The sequence below is a fragment of the Balaenoptera acutorostrata genome, chromosome 9, assembly GCF_949987535.1.
Source record: "Balaenoptera acutorostrata chromosome 9, mBalAcu1.1, whole genome shotgun sequence".
NCBI lineage: Eukaryota > Metazoa > Chordata > Mammalia > Artiodactyla > Balaenopteridae > Balaenoptera > Balaenoptera acutorostrata.
Window position 1 is genome coordinate 14,556,750 of NC_080072.1, and position 25,023 is coordinate 14,581,772.

Consider the following 25,023-nt stretch of genomic DNA (forward strand, 5'->3'; position numbering starts at 1 on the left):
AGTGAGAAGTATGAGGGAACAAATTCTTGGAGCAGGTGTTGCTGAATCCAGCATTCAACCCTCAGGTGGGGATTATCTGGTTTACATGTTTTTCATTTGAATGCTTTAGCAGAGCATGTCCTCTGGCTGGACCACAGATCCCACTACCCCCCATCCAGTTAATGGCTGATTCTTTGCATTTGTTGCTCTCCTGATCCCATCAGGTATTGGAATTTGCAACTCCTGATCTAGATTAAAAATACTGGAGGGCAGGAGAAGAGGGAGGAAGGGGCTCCAAAGCAGTCAGTTCTCCTTTCTGCTCTCAGAAGAAGGGAAGGGAATCAAAGTCACCTGGAGAGTTGGACTGGAGGAGAGGAATGCCCTCTTCCGTTAACTTCACTGAGCTCTTTGTAGACTGAGTCTCTTCTTGAAGGGCGTTCATAAGAATGTGGGCTTAGATTCTTGGGTAGGAGTCAAAGGGTGATCAAGTCGTTGAAGATGAGACTGGGGGCTGGCTCCTCCGAGGTCACTAGATTTCTACCCTCCCCAGAACAGCCCTGGCCTCCCCACTTATTAGTCACCAACCGAGTTCCGCTCTTCAGCTTGGGGATTCCCAGTGACCTCTCATCAAGTCAACTTGACTGCTCACAGCACCTGGCAGTTCAGCTCAGGAGGGGACAGCTAGCTCCCTGAGGGCAGGGCTGGGCTCCCTGGCAAGTGTTTTCAGCAGCCGCCTTTTCTCCTTTCCTTTACAGGATCTACTGGGTGGATGCCCATCTGGACCGGATTGAGAGTGCCGACCTCAGTGGGAAGCTCCGGCAGGTCTTGGTCAGCCATGTGTCGCACCCCTTCGCTCTCACTCAGGTACTGGCTCAGGAGAGAGGTAACTAAACCTCCTTGACAGGGGTGTTTCCTCGGGGCTCTGCATCAGCAGCCTCAGCCCCAGGTGCTACTGAACAGGTTTGCTATAGAAGCTCATTTTAGGAGTGATTCTTGTACACTGAAGCCTTGCCACTATGTGCCCTGCTGCTTCTGCTGTCCCATGTTCTAACATTCGAAAGAGTGGCTCTCAAACAGCTGTACGGAGTCAACTGTGGAACTTGTTAAAATGCATATTCCCAGGCACTGGATATAAAGAATCTGCCTCCTGAGGGTTGGGCAAGGAATATTCATTTTAACAAGTTCCCCAGTTGATCCCAGTGCTGTGGTCCCAGCATGCAAGCTCAGGCAGCTTACTTTAGTGGGCAGAGGTGTGGAGTGGCTGAGAGCCAGAGTTTTGAGGCAGGTAGCCAGTCGGGAAGTGTTTATTGAGTGAGTACCTCCCGTGAGCCAGCTCTGTGGGGTCAAGTTCTGCCTGTGTCATGAAGTAACTATGCAACTTTGACAAGACAGTGAACTTCTCTAAGCTTCACTTACTTATAAAATAAATGAGTTTAATAATAGTATCCTCCTGAAATATACACAAAGCATTAGCAGAGTATCTGGCACTCAGTGTGTGTTATTTCTAATCATTTTATTTAGTATTAGCTGTCATTTTTTTAGAGTTCTAACCCTGTATAATAATTCAAGAAAGGAAAAAAGGTATACCAAGCCTGGGGCCAAAACAGGGATTCTCAATCATTTAAAAATCTTTATCCCTCGGGAGGAACACTCCCAAACTCATTCTACAAGGCCACCATCACCCTGATACCAAAACCAGACAAAGATGTCAAAAAAAAAGAAAACTACAGGCCAATATCTCTGATGAACATAGATGCAAAAATCCTCAACAAAATACTAGCAAACAGAATCCAACAGCACATGAAAAGGATCATACACCATGATCAAGTGGGGTTTATCCCAGGAATGCAAGGATTCTTCAATATATGTGAATCAATCAATGTGATATAGCTATTAACAAACTGAAGGATAAAAACCATATGATAATCTCAATGGATGCAGAAAAAACTTTTGACAAAATTCAACACCCATTTATGATAAAAACTCTCCAGAAAGTAGGCATAGAGGGAACCTACCTCAACACAATAAAGGCCATATATGACAAACCCACACCAACATCATTCTCAATGATGAAAAGCTGAAACTATTTCCTCTAAGATCAGGAACAAGACAAGGTTGCCCACTCTCACCACTATTATTCAACATAGTTTTGGAAGTTTTAGCCACAGCAATCAGAGAAGAAAAAGAAATAAAAGGAATCCAAATTGGAAAAGAAGAAAACTGTCACTGTTTGCAGATGACATGATACTATACTTAAAGAATCCTAAAGATGCTACCAGAAAACTACTAGAGCTAATCAATGAACTTGGTAGAGTAGCAGGATACAAAATTAATGCACAGAAATCTCTTGCATTCCTATACACTAATGATGAAAAATCTGAAAGAGAAATTAAGGAAACACTCCCATTTACCACTGCAACAAAAAGAATAAAATACCAAGGAATAAACCTACCTAGGGAGACAAAAGACCTGTATGCAGAAAACTATAAGACACTGATGAAACAACTTAAAGATGATACAAACAGATATAGATATACCACGTTCTTGGATTGGAAGAATCAACAGTGTGAAAATGACTATACTACCCAAAGCAATCTACAGATTCAGTGCAATCCCTATCAGACTACCAATGGCATTTTTCACAGAAGTAGAACAAAAAATTTCACAATTTGTATGGAAACACAAAAGACCCTGAATAGCCAAAACAATCTTGAGAAAGAAAAATGGAGCTGGAGGAATCAGGCTCCTGGACTTCAGACTATACTACAAAGCTACAGTAATCAAGACAGTATGGTACTGGCACAAAAACAGAAATATAGATCAATGGAACAGGATAGAAAGCCCAGAGATAAACCCACGCACATATGGTCACCTTATCTTTGATAAAGGAGGCAAGAGTATACAATGGAGAAAAGACACCCTCTTCAATAAGTGGTGCTGGGAAAACTGGACAGCTACATGTAAAAGAATGAAATTAGAACACTTCCTGGACTTTCCTGGTGGCGCAGTGGTTAAGAATTCGCCTGCCAATGCAGGGGACATGGGTTCAATCCCTGGTCCGGGAAGATCCCACATGCTGCGGAGCACCTAAACCCGTGTGCCACAACTACTGAGCCTGTGCTCTACAGCCTGTGAGCCACAACTACTGAGCCCACATGCCACAACTACTGAAGCCCGCGCACCTAGAGCCCGTGCTCTGCAACAAGAGAAGCCACCGCAATGAGAAGCCCGTGCACCACAACGAAGAGTAGCCCCCGCTCAACACAACTAGAGAAAGCCCATGCACAGCAACAAAGATCCAGTGCAGCCAAAAATCAATCAATAAATTAATAAATAAATAAATTAATTTTTTAAAAAAAGAACACTTCCTAACACCCTACACAAAAATAAACTCAAAATGGATTAAAGACCTAAATGTAAGGCCAGACACTATAAAACTCTTAGAGGAAAACATAGGCAGAACACTATGACTTAAATCACAGCAAGATCCTTTTTGACCCCCCTCCTAGAGTAGAAACAAAAATAAACAAATGGGACCTAATGAAACTTAAAAGCTTTTGCACAGCAAAGGAAACCATAAACAAGACCAAAAGACAACACCCAGAATGGGAGAAAATATTTGCAAACGAAGCAACTGACAAAGGATTAATCTCCAAAATATACAAGCAGCTCATGGAGCTCAATATCAAAAAAACAAACAACCCCATCCAAAAATGGGCAGAAGACCTAAATAGACATTTCTCCAAAGAAGATATACAGATTGCCAACAAACACATGAAAAGATGCTCAACATCACTAATCATCAGAGAAATGCAATTCAAAACTACAATGAGGTATCACCTCACACCAGTCAGAATGGCCATCATCAAACAATCTACAAACAATAAATGCTGGAGAGGGTGTGGAGAAAAGGGAACCCTCTTGCACTGTTGGTGGGAATGTAAATTGATACAGCAACCATGGAGAACAGTATGGAAGTTCCTTAAAAAACTAAAAATAGAACTACCATATGACCCAGCAATCCCACTACTGGGCATATACCCTGAGAAAACCATAATTCAAAAAGAGTCATGTACCACAATGTTCACTGCGGCACTATTTACAATAGCCAGGACATGGAAGCAACCTTAGTGTCCATTGACAGATGAATGGATAAAGAAGATGTGGTAAATACATATGATGGAATATTACTCAACCATAACAAGAAACGAAATTGAGTTATTTGTAGTGAGGTGGATGGACCTAGAGTCTGTCATACAGAGTGAAGTAAGTCAGAAAGAGAAAAACAAATACCATATGCTAACACATATATATGAAATCTAAAAAAAAAAAAATGGTTCTGATGAACCTAGGGGCAGGACAGGAATAAAGACACAGACGTAGAGAATGGACTTGAGGACACGGGGAGGGGGAAGGGTAAGCTGTGATGAAGTAAGAGAGTAGCATTGACATATATACACTACCAAATGTAAAATAGATAGCTAGTGGGAGGCAGCTGCATAGCACAGGGAGATCAGCTCCGTGCTTTGTGACCACCTAGAGGGGTGGGACATGGAGTGTGGGAGGGAGATGCAAAAGGGAGGGGATATGTATGGGGATATACATATGCATACAGCTGATTCACTTTGTTATACAGCAGAAACTAACACAACACTGTAAAGCAATTATACTCCAATAAAGATGTTAAAAAATATATCTTTGTCCCTTGGGCTTCCCTGGTGGCGCAGTGGTTAAGGATCTGCCTGCCAACGCAGGGGACACAGGTTCGAGCCCTGGTCCAGGAAGATCCCACATGCCGCGGAGCACCTAAGCCAGTGCGCCACAACTACTGAGGCTGCGCTCTAGAGCCCACGAGCCACAACTACTGAGCCACGTGCCACAACTACTGAAGCCCGCGTGCCTAGAGCCCATGCTCCGCAACAAGAGAATCCACCGCAGTGAGAAGCCCACATACCGCAATGAAGAGTAGCCCCCGCTCACCTCAACTTGAGAAAGCCCACGCGCAGCAACGAAGACCCAATGCAGCCCCCCAAAAAAGGAATAAACAAAATAAATAAATAAATAAATAAACAATTTAAAAAAATCTTTGTCCCTTTTTGACAAACATCCACTCTATCTATATTCTGCATTATATCCTACCGGCCAATAAGATTTTGTCTGGCTTTACTTAATGATAGGCTTTTCCCCCCTGTACTCCAAATGTAAAACTACAGAATTATATTGAATTTAGTTTTTCAATCTACAAGTTTCCCTTGAGGTTTCTGACGTATACTCCAGGGATGGGAGGGGAACCACCTACATTGCCCTTCCCCACCCCTGGTAGAGAATCTCAGGATCACTGCATTAGAGGGCAGCTGCCTGCAGAGGTAACCAGAGGACTTGGGCCAGGGCTCTGAGTGATGGGCCCAGAAGAACGGGGACCTAGAAGGACTGCCCCCTCCCGCCCCCCGCAATTTACTCCTGTTTGCTAGGTACAGGAATTTATTTATTCACTGAGCCGCTGGGTCAACTGACTGAGGACTAAGTGTTAGTGCTGGAAATTGAGAGATGAATGAACCACATTCTTGTTCTTAAAGAACTTAATCTGGCAGGACAGATAGACGTAAACAAATGACCATAGAGTGTCGAAACTCACTTGTGGAAGTGAGGACAAGCTCAGAGCAGCATGGAGGAAATGGTGAATTCTCTATGGATTGGGGGAGATTTCCTGGATAATGTCGTATCTGGGGATGCACAGGAGTTGACATGGATAAGGGAAGAAGAGGGCATTTGGACAGAGGCAACACATGGGCTGAGGCACGGAAGCTGTACCAGGGTCTGCCTATTAATAGTTACTCTTTTTGGGGTTTCCCTATTGAGTAGCAGGACAGGTGGATCTACTGGACAGACTGGCAGACCAAGTCAATCCAGCGTGTTGACAAGTACTCAGGCCGGAACAAGGAGACGGTGTTGGCGAATGTGGAGGGGCTCATGGATATCATCGTGGTTTCCCCTCAGCGGCAGACAGGTAGACTCCAGGGTCCTGAGCCTGCTTCCTTACCATTGGTGGGGTTGGTTGGTCACCCCGAGGACTGTTAATAACCAAGACAGTTAGAGCCACAGGAGAGCCTTTTGGTTCACATCTTAAGTTCTTGGACCTTTCAGCCCCCTGTCGTTATACCCCTCCTGCCCCACGGTCCCTGGGAGTAAGGTACCCCCAAATCTCCTCCTTTTTGAGAAGTGTCAAATTAGGAGACTTGATTCTGCCCCAGGCCAGATATTCAAATCTGCTTTGCCCCCAGGGACCAATGCCTGTGGTGTGAACAACGGTGGCTGCACCCACCTCTGCTTTGCCAGAGCCTCAGACTTTGTATGTGCCTGTCCTGACGAGCCTGATGGCCGGCCCTGCTCCCTGGGTGAGTTGGACTAATTGGCCTCCTGGAACAGCAGAGCCCTTGGAAGGGCAGGGGTTCAGCAGCCTCAGCTTTGTTCTTCTGGGTGAGATTTCCCCTCAGGGGTTCTTACAGCAGAGTGACTGGGAGCAATGAGTTTGAACTTTGGAATGGTACAGACCCAGGTTTGTCTGGCTTCTGGCATTTACTAGGATGGAAATCAGGTCTCCTGATTCCCTGATCCCTACTGTGACCTGTGCATTATTCTCTTTTCCTGCCCTTTGTGGGCCAGCTAGCCCATCCGGAGCTATTAATATTGGAAACTGGGCCTTCCCTGGTGGCGCAGTGGTTGAGAATCCGCCTGCCAACGCAGTGGACACGGGTTCGAGCCCTGGTCCGGGAAGATCCCACATGCCGCGGAGCACCTAAGCCTGTGCGCCACAACTACTGAGCCTGCGCTCTAGAGCCCGTGAGGCACTACTGAGCCCATGTGCCACAACTACTGAAGCCCGCGTGCCTAGAGCCTGTGCTCTGCAACAAGAGAAGCCACTGCAACGAGAAGCCCGCGCACTGCAATGAAGAGTAGCCCCCGCTCGCCACAACTAGAGAAGCCTGTGCGCAGCAACAAAGACTCAATGCAGCCAAATAAATAAATAAAATAAATAAATTTATTAAAAAATATATATTGGAAACCAAATCCTTTTTATGTACAGTATTAAGAAGGACATCTAACGGGGGTACCTAGGATCAGGGCAGCTAAAAGATTGCTTTATCAAGTTCTCCAGATGCTACTCTTGGACCATATGTAGATATTTGTGGCTCTAGTGATCCACTCCAGTCCTTGTTTTCTCTCCAGTACCTGGCCTGCTGCCCCCAGCTCCCAGGGCTACCAGCGTGAGTGAAAGGAGCCCCGTGCTACCCAACACGCTACCGACCACCTTGCGTTCTTCTACCAGCCGGACCCGCACATCTCTGGAGGAGGTGGAAGGGAGGTAAGTGGGTCAGTATGGAATTGGGGGCTCTTTGATGCAAATCGCCATCCCCTGCCAGCAGAAGACCATAGGCCCAGCTTGATGATTCTGGCAGATGGGAGGTAGATCACATCATTAGCCACCAGTCCCTGCTACTTGGGACTGGAGATGATATTTAGACTTGCAGGTTGTTGCAGTAGATTCTTTTTTTTTAGCTCTGAAGGCAAGAAGCTTTAAGAGGAGCTTTAGAGAGAAATAACTCAGGAGGAGTTTCTGCCCGGCATGCCTCCTTCTTCCTTTCTTTCAGTGATGTTTGCTCTCACAGAACAAGTTTAGCACGTGGTCTTGTACTACAGTTTACTTAGAAGCCACCAAGTCATAGTGGTCTCTGGGCTGTGGCTTTTTAACTTGGGACATCCCCAGGGATGTGATGGCCTTAGCTTATAATGACCTGTAACACTCAAACACACATGCATGTATGTGCATGTGTACACACACACACACACACACACACACACCGTTATTAAATAAGCAAGCACAACCATGAACAGCTCTCAAATTAAGTGTAAAACATTATATTTCATTAGACTGAAGGTGCTGTCAATTTAAAATGCATCCTGATTTGAGAGATTAAACTGAAAAAATGACCAATAGCAACTGTGAGATGCCATTAATTGTAAGACACAGTCCTATCTCAGAGATACTAGAATATAGAAAAAATGCACATCTTAAAATTGATGAAATATCATGTTATATTCAATTTAGAGAAAGTCTTATAAATGTTTTTTTTTTTTTAAACCATTTTGGGTTCTTTTTTTTTTAATTAATTAATTTATTTATTTATTTTTGGCTGTGTTGGGTCCTCGTTTCTGTGCGAGGGCTTTCTCTAGTTGCGGCAAGCGGGGGCCACTCCTCATCGCAGTGCGCGGGCCTCTCACCATCGCGGCCTCTCTTGTCGCGGAGCACAGGCTCCAGACGCGCAGGCCCAGTAGTTGTGGTTCACGGGCCCAGCTGCTCCGCGGCATGTGGGATCCTCCCAGCCCAGGGCTCGAACCCGTGTCACCTGCATTAGCAGGCAGATTCTCAACCACTGCACCACCAGGGAATGCCCTTATAAATGTTTTTTATTTACACTTTGCAAAAAAATCATCTGGAAATACAGATAGGAGTAAAAAAGAAATAAGTACTCATATATAATTACCTTTAGTGTTTTTTTCTGATTTGATATATGTGTATATTGTGAAATGATTACCACAGTAAGTCTAGTTAACATCCATCACCACACATATATACTTTTTTTTTCTTATAATGAGAACTTTTAAAATCTACTCTCTTAGCAACTTTCAGATATACAATATTGTTAACTATAGTCACTATGATGTACATTACATCCCCAGGACTTATAGCTGGAAGTTTGAGGCTTTTGACCATCTTCACTCATTTTGTCCACCCCCAACCTCTGGCAACTGCCTATCTGTATGGTATCAATTTATCTATGAGTTGGTTTTTTTTTTTTTTTCAGATTCCACTTATAAGTGATATCCTATAGTATTTGTCTTTCTCTGTCTGACTTATTTTACTTAGCAGAATGTCCTTCTTTTTCATGGCTGAATAATGTTCCACTGTATACCACATTTTCTTTATCCATTCATCCATTGATGGACACTTAAGTGGTTTCCATGTCTTGGCTCTTGTAAATAATGCTACATTGAACATGGGGGTGCAGATATCTTTTTGAGACAGTGATTTCATTTCCAACTCTTAGTATTCTGATGTCTATCTTCCCAGGCATTTTTCTATTAGAACATTTTTCATTGTAATATTATTTTTAATATCAACGGTAGCTTAAAAGATAATCAACATGTGATTTCAATTCTGAAGGCAGAAACATAGTAATAATTCCAAATAAGACCACTAGACTCATGTCCCTAAAATTATAAGATTTGTACATGATCAAACTTATTCTATATGCCCCATTTTCTCTTGTTAGAAGAGTTTATATAGAAAAGCAAACAGATATAAACATGTACCTTTCTCACTAAATTTTAAGCACTAACAATCATTATTAATCTGATTTTATTCAGGTTTATTTAGAAAACTTTTGAACCCTACTCAGATATTTTCTTCCTATCAGAGTTGTATTTGAAGACTCAGTACATCTTGGTTTCAGATGCTCCTGCAGGTAGCTTTTCTCTAGCCTTTTAGGATATGTCTTTAATTGCCAGCTCATAACGTGCCACAAAGGAGTTACCGTCTCAGCATTTCAAGTTAGTTATCCAAGCCCTCCCTCTGGATGTCTTGCATATTCCCTTGTGAAAGAATGAAGGAAAGAAAAACAATATATTTTTTTAAGTCTCTCTAGACCTTGTGATAATCTTGATCCAATCCAAGGTTTGCTTGGCTGGTAGCTTAATAAAGTCTGCTATTGATGTCCTTAGTATTCTTTCAGCTCACTCTCAAACCTGCTTCTCCTTTTTAAAGAATCCTCTTTAAAGAGTACATATTTTAGGGTATTCCCTGGTGGTCCAGTGGTTGGGACTCCACGCTTTCACTGCCGAGGGCCTGGGTTCAATCCCTGGTCAGGGAGCTGGGATCCCACAAGCTGCACGGCCAAAAACAACAACAACAAAAAGAGTACACATTTTAAAACACATTTAAGCATGATATAGCATCTTGAAGACAGTGGCTCATGCTGATTTCTCTGTATTTCCTTGTCCTGCCCTCTCCTTGCTTCCGCTATCTCCTGTCTGGTATAGTCTCATATCTGAAAGCCCCACTCCCAGGCCTTTAGCCCTGTCCTTCACAGGACTTTCCCCATTTCCTGGCGGAAGGCAAGATCTTTGTTGAATACAAGTAGGCTTCACATTCAGTTTTCTCTGCCCCACAGATGCTCTGAAAAGGATGCCCGGCTGGGCCTCTGCACGTATTCCAATGAGGCCGTACCTGCTGCTTCAGGTAAGCCCTCAGTGCCCAACTGTTTTGAAAAACAAGATGTAAGGAATCTAAATCTCCATTGATATCTTGCAGAACCTTCATGGGGACTCTTTGTGGTTGATGAACCCTTTTCTTAGACTAAATCCATAGAAAGAATAACCATAATAGCTGCCACTTATAGAGTGCTTTCTGTATGCTAGGCATTTGTTAAGCCATATTTATGTGCACATGTGTGTATGTATATGTATTTGTATATACACACTCACCTTCAATCTCCACCAGCCCTATGAGCAATTTATTATTTACATTTAACTGATGAGAAAACACAGGCTTAGAAGTTAAGCATCTTGCTTTAAGTCACACAGCTAGTAAGTAGTGGAATTGGGATTAGAGATGCTGACAGAGTGATAGGTTTCTTCTCAGCCCCCTCCCCCCTCCCGCTGTGGCCTCTTCTCTGAGAAGGAGGCCCCTAGCCATCCTCAGATGGTATGGGATGCAACAGCTACAAAAGGAGCCCTCCATCTTCCCACCCCTCACACCAGCTAGAAGATTGTTGGAGGTCCCCACCTAGCGTCCCTCTGCTCTTCCTAGGGGAAGGACTTCATGTCAGCTATGTCATCGGTGGACTCCTCAGTATTCTGCTTATTCTGGTGGTGATCGCGGCTTTGATGCTGTACAGGTAACCTCAGCCCCACTGCAATGGCTGTATGTTTGCTGTATGTCCCATTAGCACATTTGGGACCTCCTGAAGTTGACAGCTCACTGATTCCACCTATGACCAGCCTCATTTCAAAGTTGGGTCCCTGGTCAGAGCAGCAGAAGGGAAGGGCAGAAACCTGAATGTGTACCCTTCTTCCCCAGTCACAGCCCAAGTAGTTTCCTCATTTCATGACCACAGCAACGCTTGGGATTTTCCTTATAGACTAGGATACTAAGGACACAGAGGGTGTTACCCAAGTTCACACAGTAAGAGGCAAAGCTGGTACTGACTCTAGCATCTTTGCTTTTTCCACCACTCTACACTACCTCAAACCATTGAAGCTGGAAATGATTTTCTCTTCACACAAACACAACCCTTTACTACAATGTGGGGTGATGTATCATTGCTCGGTAGGGATCATCCTGGGAAGGTGGAATGTGTAGTATTCAATTTAGAATCTTCCTTTTATGACCCTCTCTGTATATATTTTCTCCTAAATGCTTTAAATGCAGCTTGCAGCAAAAATGTCAGGATTTTGCTGCTGCTGCAGTGGCTTCTACTAACAACAACAACAATAATAGTAACAGCTACCATTTAATGAATATGTATCAATGCCACAACAACCTTGTAATACAGGTATTATTATTCCTCACTTTACAGATGAGGATCTAAGGCTCAGAAAGTTTAGATTATGTCCACCAATACCCCAGCCAATAAGTAACAGAAGTGGCATTGAAACGTAGGTCTGTCTTGACTCTAAAGCTCAGTGTTATCTATCAAATTTAAAGCTTTGTTATCTATTGCTGTATAACAAATTACCCTGAAACTTAGCACCTTAAAATGACAACCACTGATTATCTCACAGTTTCTGTGGGTCAGAAATCTAGATGCAGATTAGCTGGGTGCCTCTGCCTCAAGGTGTCTTACAAGGCAGCAATCCAGGTATCAGCCAGAGTTGTGGTCTTATCTCGAGGCTTGACTGGGGAAGGATTTCATTCCAAGCACAGGATTCAGTTCCTCGCAGGCTGTTGGCTAGAGGCCTCCCTCATCAGTTTGTTGCCTTGTGGGCCTTTCCATAGGACAGCTTTCAACATGGCAGCTTGCTTCCCCCAGAGCAAGAGTAAGAGAGAGGGGAGGGAGGGAGAGAGGGCAAACCAGTTTCCTTGTTAGGAGTTTCCTTGTAACCTAATCTAGTATCCCTCACTTTTGCATGTTCTGTTCATTAGAAGCGAGTCACCAGATCCAGCCCACACTCACAGGTCAGGAATTCAGAAGTTGTGAGTACCAGGAGGCAGGGACCACTGGGCCCTCTTAGAGGCTGCCTGCCACAACTTGGGTTACAGCTTCCCCAGATATTATCCCCATACAAATGTGGACTAATTTCTCATCACTTTTTCTCCTAAAGACACAAAAAATCCAAGTTAACTGATCCTGCAATGGGGAACCTGACCTACAGTAACCCTTCCTACCGAACTTCCACTCAGGAAGTGAAAATTGAAGCAATCCCCAAACCAGCCATGTACAATCAACTGTGCTATAAGAAAGAGGTAAAAATGAAAATTTATATCCAAGAGTTTGTTTTTGGAGCGGGGGGGTGGATTATGCTCCAGTTGCCTGAGTAGATCAGTAAGGGATGCTGGGTAGTCCATCTACCATTTTGGAAGTTATAGTGAACAGAAGAATGGAATGTGATTTGGGTTTCTGGAGAGGTCTATAACTTCTGAGGGACCAGCTTGAGGGGCCCTAGTGAGAGCAAGGTTAGAAAGCAGATCCCAGAAGGTTTAGGTCTGAAAGCATGTGAGTGTGCACCTCCCTGAAAGGAGATATTTTCCCAGTCTCAGGGGTTCCTTCCCTCCTGGAGCTGTCATTCCCCAGCAGTGAGGCTGTGCCCCTCTGAAATAACCCCAAACTCCTGGGAAACACCAAAAAACCCAAGAGCTCCTGGACTCTCCCTTTCTAACCTCTGATCCAAGCTTTTGGCACCTGTGGTTGGGAATGGCTGGAGTTTTGCTATTCTTCCTCTTATCACATAATCTAGAGGGATTTCTCTAGAATTCTGAAAGTTTATATGCTTTTGTTCTTTTAACTCCTTTGCTGCTGCAGTGAAAATTTATTTGCTAAATGTTTAGGCCTGAAAAATAGTCCCGTTTTGACCAGGGAATATAGCCTGGGACTTAGATTTTCCTAGTCTGATATGACCCTTGTTTTTTTCTAAAATCCTGTAACCCTTCATTAGAAATTATCCCTTATGAGACCTAACCCATCTACTCTCTTGGCCTGTCTAGCACAGTCAAAGCCAGCCCTCACACCTATAGGGCATAATGAATACACTTTACACAATAATCATGTGATTTCAGGATCTATGAATTCCCCTATTAAAACAAAGCTTCCACTACAAGCCAAAACAGAACCTGCAGGGATAGCTTGCAGATTTAGGGATGGTAGACCCCTTCTCTGTTAATATCTTTGAGAGAAAGACTCTTGAAGCTTCTTGGGTTCCTGGAGTGTCTGATGCCCCAGAAAAGAACCCCAATGAGGGCGCAGGATTAGAAATTAAAATCATGTGACTCTTTCTCCTGTTGTATGCTTTTTCCTCAGCAGCTCTTTCACCCCTCTGATAGTCTTTCACCCTTTCTCTTCTGATTTCCTCTTGATTTCAGGTACCTGTTGCTGTGTGTTTGTAGAGGGAGTGGTATCACCCAAATTGCTAGTGCCATGTCACCCACATCTCCCTGACTTACCCCACGTGTCTCTGTGATGAAGACACTGAGTGGTCTGCATCTTATCTGACACTAATTCAGCTTGGAGGGTGTGCTGGGTGACTGGGCATGTGTGTGCGTGCCTTGATCAAGGGAGCTGTCACTCCCAGAGGGCAGGGACCATATTTTATATTGTTTAATCATCAAAGTATCCTGCTTATTGAAGGGAAGGGGCTCAGTAAATATCTGTGGAACTGAACTGTTACTAAAGTAGAGCAGCAGTTGCAGGGCTCTTGGCAGGAACACTATCCCAGGGACAGAGCCCAAGCCATGGCCCATTTTCTCTTGGCAGTGGCGGCATGTTGGTTGGTATCCCCCAGAAACCAGGAATACAGCTACCCCTTGAGGAATCCATAAAGGGAGAAGCCTGAGTGGAACTTAAGGCTGTCCTTGGAACAATCGCAGGTTGCTTGGAAATGGCCCTGAGGCTCCTGGGAGTAGAGCCAGAATAACCTCCCACAAAAGCTTATAGGTTACAGTACCCCCAGTGGACTGACAGAACTCAAGTAAGAGGGTTTTCTAGAGCCCTCCTGTCTTACCTTCTAAAACTTTTCTTCTTAAGAAAGTTAGAAAGAAGAGAATTAAGAATAAAAGAGCACATGAAACTGTATTCAGTATCTTATAATAAGCTATAATGGAAAAGAATCTGACTATATATATATATATATATATATATATATATATATATATATAACTGAATCACTTTGCTGTACACTGGAAACTAACATTGTAAATCAACTATACTTCAAAAAAAAAAAGAATAGCACCAAAGTAGTTTAAAATCTTGAATAAGTGCACATTTAATTGCTTTTGTCAGTTGCTTCTGATCATGTATATTAGCATGCTGTCCCATTAATAAACCCCATTAGCAATGTAATAATAGCTAACATGATCTAGTGCATGTTATGCATCAGGCACCTACTAATTGCATTTCGTGGATTGCCTCATTTAGCCCTCACAGCCGTTGGTTATGAGGTATGGATACTGTTACTCTAAAGAGGTGAGCCTGAGTTTTGGAGATGTTCAGTAATTTGCCCAAGGTGATGTAGCCAGTGAGTGGCTCATGGAAGTCACAGTTCTCCCTCCTCCCTGTATGATAATGGTAACAATCATCACAGCTGCTCCTTTCCTTTTAGGCTCAGCCTCATACATTTGCTCTGACTAAATTTCCCCATTTGTTTGTGGGATTTTTGCGCTCTTCATGCCCACTCTTAGCCCATCCACTTCCTTTCTAAGTTTGTCAGGAGATCCTTTATAGAGAGCCAACCAACTGACCGTGTCTCTCCGCTCTCCACCCTAGGGTGGACCTGACCATAACTACACCAAGGAGAAGGTCAAGATTGTAGAGGGGATCTGCCTCCTGTCTGGGGACGATGCTGAGTGGGATGACCTCAAGCAACTGCGCAGCTCCCGAGGGGGCCTCCTTCGGGATCATGTGTGCATGAAGACGGACACCGTGTCCATCCAGGCCAGCTCTGGCTCCCTGGATGACATGGAGACGGAGCAGCTGCTGCAGGAAGAGCAGTCTGAGTGCAGCAGCGTCCATACCGCAGCCACTCCTGAAAGACGGGGCTCCCTGCCAGACACAGGCTGGAGACATGAACGCAAGCTCTCCTCAGAGAGCCAAGTCTAAACGCCCATGTTCCCCCCCCCCTTCCTGCCTGTTCCTCCTCCTGGGTGGACTTGCAGCCCTCGTGCTCGCTTATACAGCAGGCCCCTTTCCTACGTGTTCGTCCTGCTCCTCCTCCTCCCACCTCATAACCGCTCCCAAGCCCTCCACCGGAGCTGTTTCCACCTGAGTTCCTAACTACCTGTGCACAAGAAATGATGGGGCATCCTGAGAATTTAGACCTGGATTTTACCACGAACCTCACCTCATGCACGCCATCCTGAGCCCCCTTGAAACCAGGCTCAGTAATGATTCCTCGTCAGTACAGAGCTCCACCTCCCCTTCCCCTGGCACCCTCAGTGCCTGCCCCGCAAGAGCTGATGATCCAGGACTGCACTTGCTCCATCAGAGCTGGCCTGACCGCTTCTCTGAGAGAACTTGCTGACCGGGGGCTGGGGCGGGGGGTGGGGTCGGTCATGGGTAAAGAGAGAGATGAAGGATAGAGGCTGAGAGAAGAAGGAGTCAGCCCAGCTGGCATGGGCATCTGGAAAACCTCCAGCCTCGAGTGCACTGGCAACATGAAAAAGCTTTTAAGGGTGACTGGGCCTGGGTGTCCTCTCCACTGCCGGCAATGGATATTATTCTTGCCCTGACAGTTGTTGTTTCTTCAGCTGCAGATACTGATGAGATGTGGGTATGGCTCAAGCTGTTCTTCCTCCTGTTAGAATGTCTGGAGCCTTTTCTACCTTCAGATGACTGGGGGTCCCTATCACATGGCAGCTGGCTAATATGAATTCCCTCCTGCTGCCTCCAGGTTGTGAGCCGGTGGCTTGAATGCGTGTGGGACCCTCAGGGCTGGGTCTCTGCAGTGTCTGAGAAGCACTGCTTAGACCAAACTTAGCACATCCCCTGAACTGTAATGTTCTGCCACTTTCTCCTTCCTCATTCTCTGGGATTCTGAGCACAGAGATCCTGAAGCAACTTTCCAAAGAAGGGCCAGAAGTTTTCATAAATGGTCAGGAAGAGCGATTGGGTTAGAGACTTGAGGCACCCGGGGCCTAAAGGGAAGTATCCATGAAGCTGAGCCTCCTGTGTTCTCTCTCGGGTGCTCAGGGATCTAAGTGAGTAGACAGAGAGCCTGCGGCTGTGGGTGGTGAAGTTCCCATTCCGACTCTTCCCAGCTAAGTGACTCCCTTTTCACGCTGAGGTGCCATCACTTGGTTCATGCTTATTCACACAAAAGGCATGTGTGTCACACTAGTGTCAGGGGAGTTGAGACTTTCTACTGTCCTAAAACTTCTACCTAGCTCTTCTTTTTTGGGGGGAGGGGGGTGCCTAATTTGCTTTTTCTGACCTAGCCTTGTGGGCACGTATGGCAAATAGGCCTAAATAAAGACGCAGAGTCGGGGGCAAGGAGTAGAAAGGTAGAGAGAACCACTGAGGAAGCCCTTTCAGCCCAGGGCAGATCCAGACCTCTTTCACCCAGGGATCAAAAGCAACAACAGGAACAGAATGGAGGGTGGGGGGGGGGTGCTTCGAGGGGAAGTTTCCGGATTTGAAACACGTCCTGGGGTTCTTGGTATTGAGAAATCAGCTGCCAAACATGTGAGTGAAAAGGGAAGATCAGAGCAAACCTTTTCTGGTCAGTTCTAAGACCGCTAGAGACAGGTGCCAGGCTCTTAACCCTGCTCGCAGTAACCAGCCCCAGGTCTAGACCCTCGTAGGACAGCCAGGCCAGGCCAAGCAGGCTTTTCCAGTACACAGAGTGGGAAAGGAAAGGTCCTCCTCCTGCGAGGAAAGGGGGACATTTCACACTTGATGGGGCAGTAAAAGAAGGAGCCCTTTGGGTCCTCAGACTCACAGTTGGGCATGGGGAGAAAGTAGCAAAGTGGCATTTTCTTGAATGGAAAGGGGGAAGGATCTTATTGCACTTGGGCTGTTCAGAATGTAGAAAGGACATATTTGAAGAAATATCTATTTGAGCACTGATTTACTATGTAAAAAGCAAAATCTCTCTGTCCTAAACTAATGGAAGTGACTCTCCCACGCTCACGTGTAATGGTTTTAACGTTACTCACTGGAGAGATTGGACTTTCTGGAGTTATTTAACCACTATGTTCAGTAATTTAGGACTTTATGATAATTTAATATAAATTTAGCTTTTCTTAATCACCTTGCCTGGCTTGGAGTCATGTCTAATAACTGCACCTGCTCTGTCTGGCAGAAACATGCTGTGGAAGACCTGCTTGCAAGCATCACCTCTAAGTCCCTTGGGGATGTGAGGACAATGAAGAGCAATAAAGGGTGGGAGGTGCCTGACTGGAGGTTCAGCTCATCTTGAGAAGACAGGTTAAGACCAGAGTTCATGGGCTTCTGAACTCCTTATTTCCTCTAGAGGAGGGTGGCTGACAGCTTTCATCTTGAGTGCCAACTCTGGTTGGTCATGGCTGCCTGAGGTTCTGTCCAGACCCAATGGGAAACGTGTCATGATGGTTAGTGGCGTCTCCTTTGGGCACCAAAAGGAAGTGTCATGGCATGTATACCATGTATCTTCTATTTCTGTTCTAGGTCTATGAGGACTTCAGTGTCACAGAACTTGACTTTGCCTTGCAGTGATGGTCACTGGCAAGACTGATGTCTTGAAATAAAAGTACTGCGATGGGGACAAGGAGGGCTAATTCCAGTCCTAGATCTGCCTCTAGCTCTGTTTGATCTTAGTCATGTTTCACAGTTACTCTGAGAATGGGTCGATCAACACTAAGATTCCTTTTATTTTTAAAAAGCTGTCTACTCATAGCTCATCCATTACATCTCAAGCCTAGAACAAGGCATTGGGGATCTCTTTTCAGGTATCTGGACAAATAATACCTCTCAATGAAGATTGGGAATCATGCAAGTCTTAATGCCAGATATAGAATTTGATGTCAAGGGTCAATAGTTGATTTTCCAAGCCATTAACCATTTATAGAACATTGCTCCCATTCATTCATTCATTCATTCATTCATCTGCTAGGGGCTGGACACTGCCCAAGCATGACCAAGAAAGAGTATCACAGAGCTTAGAGTCTACCAACAACCCCACCCCCCGAAAAAAAAGAAAAAGCAAGAAGGACGGAATCCTTTTGAATGTAAGTGACAAGAGATCTGAGTATAAACTGCAGTGTATAATTCTTCCAACTTTGGTGAGGGATAGGTGTTCTAGAACAAAAACAAGTGGAATAGCTCAAGGACAACCATCCACCATTCTTTTTTGGAAAAAAAACCCAAAAAAACTCACAACAGAGAGAAAAGGAGGACATTTGAAGCAATGAAACCTAGCCTAATGCACAAGCCTGTATACCTGTAGGAAGTGCCCCTTTCCAGAGCCTCAGAATAAGTGCCCTTTTCCATAGCCTCAAGCTATGAACAGTGACCACTAGAGCTGGGAACTCAGGAAGAACTTTTCAAATGGGAAGAAAAAATGAATGCATTGAACACACACCATTTGCTTGCAAAACTGCAAGTGTTTCTGGAAGAACAAAATTTGTTCAATGCATTTTGCTAAACTGTGACCATCCTGCTACTTCAGAAGGGGATGGGAGAGGACCTGATGGCCCAGGTCTTGACAAGAATTTGACCACTGGCAAATGAGAATTTTGTAACAGCATCAAAGACTAGCACCCTGTTTTCAGGTTATGCTGGCTCTTAGTTTCCTAATCAGTAAAATGGAAAGGTTGAACCAGATGATTGCTAAGGTCATTTCTGGCCTGAGACTTCTATTTATGTTCCTTCCAGGAAATCTTGGGGATGAAACAAGAGTTGAGAATTCCTTGTCTGGTTTTCTGGATATAAAACCTAAAACTGATAAGTAGGGAGAGTTCGAGTCAAATTCTAACAAACTGGACATATTTTTGCAAACTAATTATGTTCAAAATATAGTCACTGCCTTTCTTTCTATATTATTTGAACAAACTGTGCCACGTAAAATGAAAAGATCTCTGTAGCCCATAAAGAGGTCTCCATGGCATGAACTGAAGCTTTCACCAAACCTAGGCCTGAAGAAAACAAAGTCAGTGCTGCATAGGAAGCTGGAAAAAGCATCTACAAGAGCTGAGGGTGCATGATGTTCTAAGTGTAATGCACTGACACTCAAGGGCATCTTTAGTCATTTCTACTAATGGACATGATAAAAGAAGTGTGGTTGAGCCTTTTTTGTGGCTAAGAAACAGTCTATGTCTTTTCTTCATATTTGAAGATGACTCAACTGATCCGGTTAATAGGATGTGTGTTTCGGGATGTTTCAGGCAGCCTTTGTTTTGAAACATTCCCTCACTTGCCCATTATTTTCTCTCCAGATCATTCTTCCATTAACCAGCTGACAGAGGCTAAGCAGAGCTCAGCATAGGGAACAGAGTTTTATTCCCAGTCAAGGCTCCACCTCACAGTTTTGGATTCCTTCACGAGGTGCCCTTAAAACAGATCCAGACAGCCTAATTAAGGGTCTGAGTTTAAATCCAAGGCTGAGGTTAGCCCCAGGCTATACAATCTGCTTATTTCATTTTACAAGACACAGAGAGCCAAGAACTCTCACTTATCCTGCCCTTCTCAGTGGTTTTTCCTCCAGCCCCTAAAAGCCTGTTGACAGCTTGCTAAGGTCCCTATCTTTCCCTCCTGCCTACTTCCTTTTTGGTGGAGCTGATACTTCTGTGGTCGAAGTTCTTGGGCAGCCTACATTTTGGGGCCTATGGGAAAAATGGGCTATGAGAAAAGAGAAAAAAATGCTGTCCATTCCTTCATTCAAGGGGCACCTATTAAATGCAACCAAGTGCAAGATGGGATAGGCTTTGCCATCTTGGAGGCCAGTCAAAGCACTAAACCCACAGACACTTGACGTCTGTGTTAATGTCACCACTGCTGTCTCCAGGGAATAATGCAGGGGGTACCTGGACTGAAAGTTGAAGTTAATCATTGAAGCTGCTCCTTTTAGGCTGGAAGTATGGATCCATGTCCCATGCTAGGGATGTTTCCACCAAAATGTAGCTTGTGATTATGATGGAATGAGCACTGTCCCAACACTAGTAGACTTCTCAGAAATGCTCAGCACAGTTACTCAGCAGCCACAATGTTTGGCATTTGTTTCCTACTTCCAGTTGCAATAATATAGTGTTCACTTAGATATCTAATGCCCACAAGGGTTTCACTGTCCTATTACTAACCTCCATATGTGGAACTATTGAGAGACCCCAGGAATAAAGTAGGTACACATAACTCTAATAAATACATAGATAAATGCCATTTGATGATAATCCTAGACTGGCCAAACATTTATTGAGCATCTACTATGGGCAAGGTACTGTATTAGGTTTCTACAAGGCTCTACAGAATCTGCCATTCCCTTCTCTCCATTATCAGACCTCAGCTCCTACTACCTTCCTGCTGCCAACTACTCTGCTCCAGCTATACTGGCCACCCTATTTCTCAAACCTGCCAGATACACTTCCAACTTAGGGTCTTTGCATAGCTGTTCCCTATGGCTGGCACTTTCTTCCTCTAGATATACTCACGGTGAACTGCTTTGCCTTACTCAAGTTTTTGCTCAAATGTGATCTCAATGAAACTCTGACCACCCTTTATAAAATTACAGTCCTTCCAACTCCACTTCCCAATCCCTTTTACCTTGTTTTATTCTTTTCTATTTTCCCATTTCACATATTGTCTAATAATATACCATATGATTTTTTTTTGTTTTGTTTCCTCACTATAATGTGAGCACCATGAGAAGAGGGAATATTTGAGAGGAGGGGGTCTATTTTGTTCACTGATAATCCCAAATGCCTAGAACAGTCCCTGCACATACTAGATGCTCAATAAGTATTTGTTGAATGAATGAATACATTAATGGAATCAGACATCTAATGCCCCCTTCTAGTGGGGCTGCACTTAAACCATATAAGACAAAAAGGGATTTTGCCATCTTGTTCTAAAACTCTCCAGGATCTAGACTCTGCACGTTATTTAATGATCAGATTTCAGGTTACCATCACTCTCTACTTAAATGTAATTTTCAGTTTATTTCTGGTAATATTTAAATAAAGTAAACATGCCAATGATCAATGACTGAAGAAGACTATTTCTATATATTTCTAGCCTGTTTCTCAAAAGTTATTGTGGACTTCCCTGGTGGTGCAGTGGTTAAGAATCCATCTGCCAATACAGGGGACACAGGTTCAAGCCCTGGTCCGGGAAGATCCCACATGCCGTGGAGCACCTAAGCCTGTGCACCACAACTACTGAGCCTGTGCTCTAGAGCCCGCAAGCCACAACTACTGAGCCCACGTGCCTCAGATACTGAAGCCCGCATGCCTAGAGCCTGTGCTCTGCAACAAGAGAAGCCACTGCAATGAGAAGCCCACACACTACAACAAAGAGTAGCCCCCACTCACCACAACTAGAGAAAGCCCGCGTGCAGCAACGAAGACCCAACACAGCCAAAAATAAATAAATAAATTAATTAATTAATTAATTTTAAAAAAAGGTTATCGTGAGCTTTTTGCTTCGATTGGCTCCTCTCTCCTACCTCCACCTGTGGATCTGTCCTCATCTCCTATCTTTTCACTCTCTCCACTCTCCCACTCTGTGGTCTCATCCACAATTTCATCTTTTCACTTTATGAAGGTGATTCCCAAATCTGTATCACTTGAGTCCTAATCTCTTCTCACAGCTCTCCCTTTGTATTTCCTGGGCCTACTTACATGATTCCATTTGCATGTCTCATTGGTATGTAAAAGTAAACAGGTCTGAAACTAAATACCTTGTCTTCCCTTTGAGACTGGCTTCTCCTGACTTTCTACTTCCATTTGGGCAATCAATGCCTCCCAGTCCCTAGGCTCAAATCCTGGCACACTCTGACTCATCTCCCGAAATGGGCCCCACCCTCACCTTTATACCTAATCTAGTCTGTTGCCAAATCCTTCCCTCTTTCTTGAATCTGTTCTCATCATTTCCACCGCTCATATCAGACTCCTAACTGGGCTCTCAACTCTAACCCATTTTAGAATTAGACAATCAAGCTAATTAGTTTTCCTAAAGTGCAATCCTGATTTTGTCACTCCCTTGCTCAGAAACCTTCAATAGCTCCCCACTGCCTACTTTAATAAAGTACAAATTCCTTACCCTAGTATTCAAGACCCTCCAAAAACTGTTCCTAACTTCCTCTGTTAATCTGTGTCCCACTACTTCCTAACATGAACCCTGTTCTAAAATCAACCCACACATTCAACTCCCAACATACTATGTACTTTCTTGTCTCTGTGCCTTTGCCTGTACTTTTCCAACTACTAGACATTCTCCCTGCTCCTTCTATTAAAAAAAATTTTTTTTAACATGTCAGTGGTAAAAAATTCATTTCCCTCCCTGGCAAGTCCCATCCCTATTAAGTTTTTTGAAATTCCAGTAATGTTCTAACCATTTTCAGGCATGCACACAAATATACATATATTTATAACCATATATAATAAAATCATTCCATATATGTATGCTTTTCTGCAACTTGCCTTCTTTTCAATTAAAGTTGGTGCATTTTTCTAACCAGCACGTATAGATTAACCACATTCTTTTTAACAGTTGCATAGTGTTCTATTGAATGGATTATACCATAATTTATATAATAAGTTCCCTATAGATGAACATATAAATTTCAGGGTTTGTTGTTGTTGTTTGTTTGTTTTCTAAATCAGTGCTGCAGTGAATGTCTTTGTACATTTTTATTTCCATACATGCATAGGTCTGTATGACAAATTCCCATCAGTAGCATTACTTGGCCAGAGATTATGTACATTTTACATTTTAATAACTGCTAAATTGGCCTCCTAAAAGTTTGTACCAATTATACTTTTACCAAGAAGTGAGTTTGAGTGTGTATTCCTCTAACTCTTGTCTAACCAAAAGTTGTTAAACTGTTTCATCTTTGCCAATTTGATGGATTAAAAAAAAATGTTTTATTACTTTCACCCATCCCCTCTCTATTTCTTAGTCTCTTGGCTACAGATGCTTTAAATCCCAGATTAAACATCCATCCCCCTTAAAAAAAAAAAAAAAAAAAACCATCCCCTTCCTAGATCCTCCCCCATCTAATTTCTCCCTTCAGTTAAACATCTACAGCTTTTCTTTTATATTGTTCTCATACTGCTTTGAATTTTAGCGACTAGTCTATATGTTTTATTCTTCTGACCACTGTAGTTTGCAGATTCCTTGGAAGTTAGGACCAATGTTTCATAGAAACATTGAATGTACAGCTAAACAAGAATTTTCGGACCAAATTAACCAAGCCTCTCATTTTTATAAATAACAAGATTATTAAGCCTTTTAAGAATGCATTACTGTTCAAAGCCCATTCCTAGACATTCAATTAGTTATATTAAATCCTCACACTAACTTTATAAGGGAAACATCATTATCCCGTCTTACAGATGAGGAAACTAAGCTCCAGATTATTTACTAAGAAAAGTGCTTTACTCAGAGCAGGTCTAAGACCAGAATCCAGCGTCCCGGCTCCATTCACCCTCCTTCCACTATAATCCAGCAGCCTTTCTGGTTTCCCTCACGCCCTTAGCTGCGCAATCAATATTTGGTGAATGAAATGACTCAAATAAAAAATTGCCAAGTGTTGACAGCAGTTTAAATATCTGTAATTAAATAAAGCAAACCTAATGACGGCCGGGGTGCACAACTCTCCACAGACCTTTCGTGCTTCTTTCCGGGGTTGTCTGCATCTTTCGCTCCGAGACCCTCTCCCCACCGGACCAAGCAACGCCGGGTTCCAAGGGAAATACGGCTGCGCGTGGCCCCTTTAAGGCTGAGGGCGGCGCGTGCCCATAGTTCTTTCAAATGGACCAATAAGAAGGGCGATGGGCGGTCCGCCGAGGACCAATAAACAACGAGGACACTGCGGGGTGTGCGGCGGCCCAAGCGGTTTCAAACGGCTTAGAGCAGCCCCTCGGTTCTGACCCAGCGGAGGTGAGTGGACTGTGGGCCTGGCCCACCCGCCTAGGCCCTCGAGTTCACGAGTCTCGCGCGCGTAGCGGCCCTGAACCCCGGGCGGGGGGCCTCCGCGGACGCGCGCCTCCCTCGCCCCACGAACCCGGCGGGTCTGAGGCGGCGAAGCGGGGCGGAGGCCGGGGGACTCGCGGCTGGGAGGGCGGGGGGCGTGGGCGCTTGTGTGGGGCGGAGGCCGGGACTGGGATCTGGGTGACCAGAGCGCGCCGCGGCGGGGTTCGGGCGGTAGCGTCCTGGGGACGCGTGCGGCGCAGGGCCGTGCCTGGTGGCTCAGGGTGTTTGGGTACTGGGGCGGGGGCCTGCGAGCCGGCCCGGCTACGGCGCCCCTCGCGTAATTGTCAAATGAATGAATGAGTAAGAGCCTCCGAGGGCTGTGGTGGTCGTGAAGGGCCTGGTCGCCTCAGAGCGTGACAAGGACAGTGGTACCGGGGCCTGCCCGTGCACCTGGGTCCCTGCCCGCGCACCTGGGTCCCCACCGGCTTGCTGCGATTTAAACGATTCGGATCATACCGCTCCGCCCTTCCGCCGGGCTTTCTCTCTCAGAAGGTGTCAGTAGAGTTAAGGTATCTTTCCAGCTCTGAAGGTTTGGGGGACCAATACAATAGCCAGCAGTGTAGGTTAAGCAGGCCTTGCTACTTTAAGGTGAGGGCTTGGTAAACTAGATTCT

The 25,023-nt window shown here is 44.6% G+C and overlaps 2 protein-coding genes and 1 long non-coding RNA gene across 4 annotated transcripts in view; 2 read left to right on the forward strand and 1 right to left on the reverse strand.

Moving 5' to 3' along the window:
• Positions 1-17,495, forward strand: part of LRP4 (LDL receptor related protein 4) — a 51,835-nt gene extending 34,340 nt beyond the window's left edge. The window contains exons 31-38 of the mRNA XM_057553407.1: positions 735-843; positions 5,842-5,986; positions 6,261-6,374; positions 7,207-7,342; positions 10,209-10,276; positions 10,847-10,934; positions 12,361-12,502; positions 15,015-17,495. Coding sequence (XP_057409390.1) covers positions 735-843; positions 5,842-5,986; positions 6,261-6,374; positions 7,207-7,342; positions 10,209-10,276; positions 10,847-10,934; positions 12,361-12,502; positions 15,015-15,347 — 1,135 coding nt within the window. The 3' untranslated portion in view covers positions 15,348-17,495. The remainder of the gene's footprint in view (positions 1-734; positions 844-5,841; positions 5,987-6,260; positions 6,375-7,206; positions 7,343-10,208; positions 10,277-10,846; positions 10,935-12,360; positions 12,503-15,014) is intronic.
• On the reverse strand, positions 9,381-24,133 carry LOC130708921 (uncharacterized). The gene is made up of 2 exons (XR_009009300.1): positions 24,008-24,133; positions 9,381-9,923 (listed from the first exon to the last, which is right to left on the reverse strand). It is a non-coding gene; the product is annotated as an uncharacterized LOC130708921 (long non-coding RNA).
• Positions 24,134-24,217: 84 nt separating this feature from the next.
• Positions 24,218-25,023, forward strand: part of CKAP5 (cytoskeleton associated protein 5) — a 104,614-nt gene continuing 103,808 nt past the window's right edge. Inside the window, exon 1 of one of the 2 annotated variants that reach the window (XM_007181167.3) lies at positions 24,218-24,317. The gene's annotated coding sequence lies outside the window, so the exon portion shown is untranslated. The remainder of the gene's footprint in view (positions 24,318-25,023) is intronic. The other variant, XM_007181169.3, reaches the window with a different exon arrangement.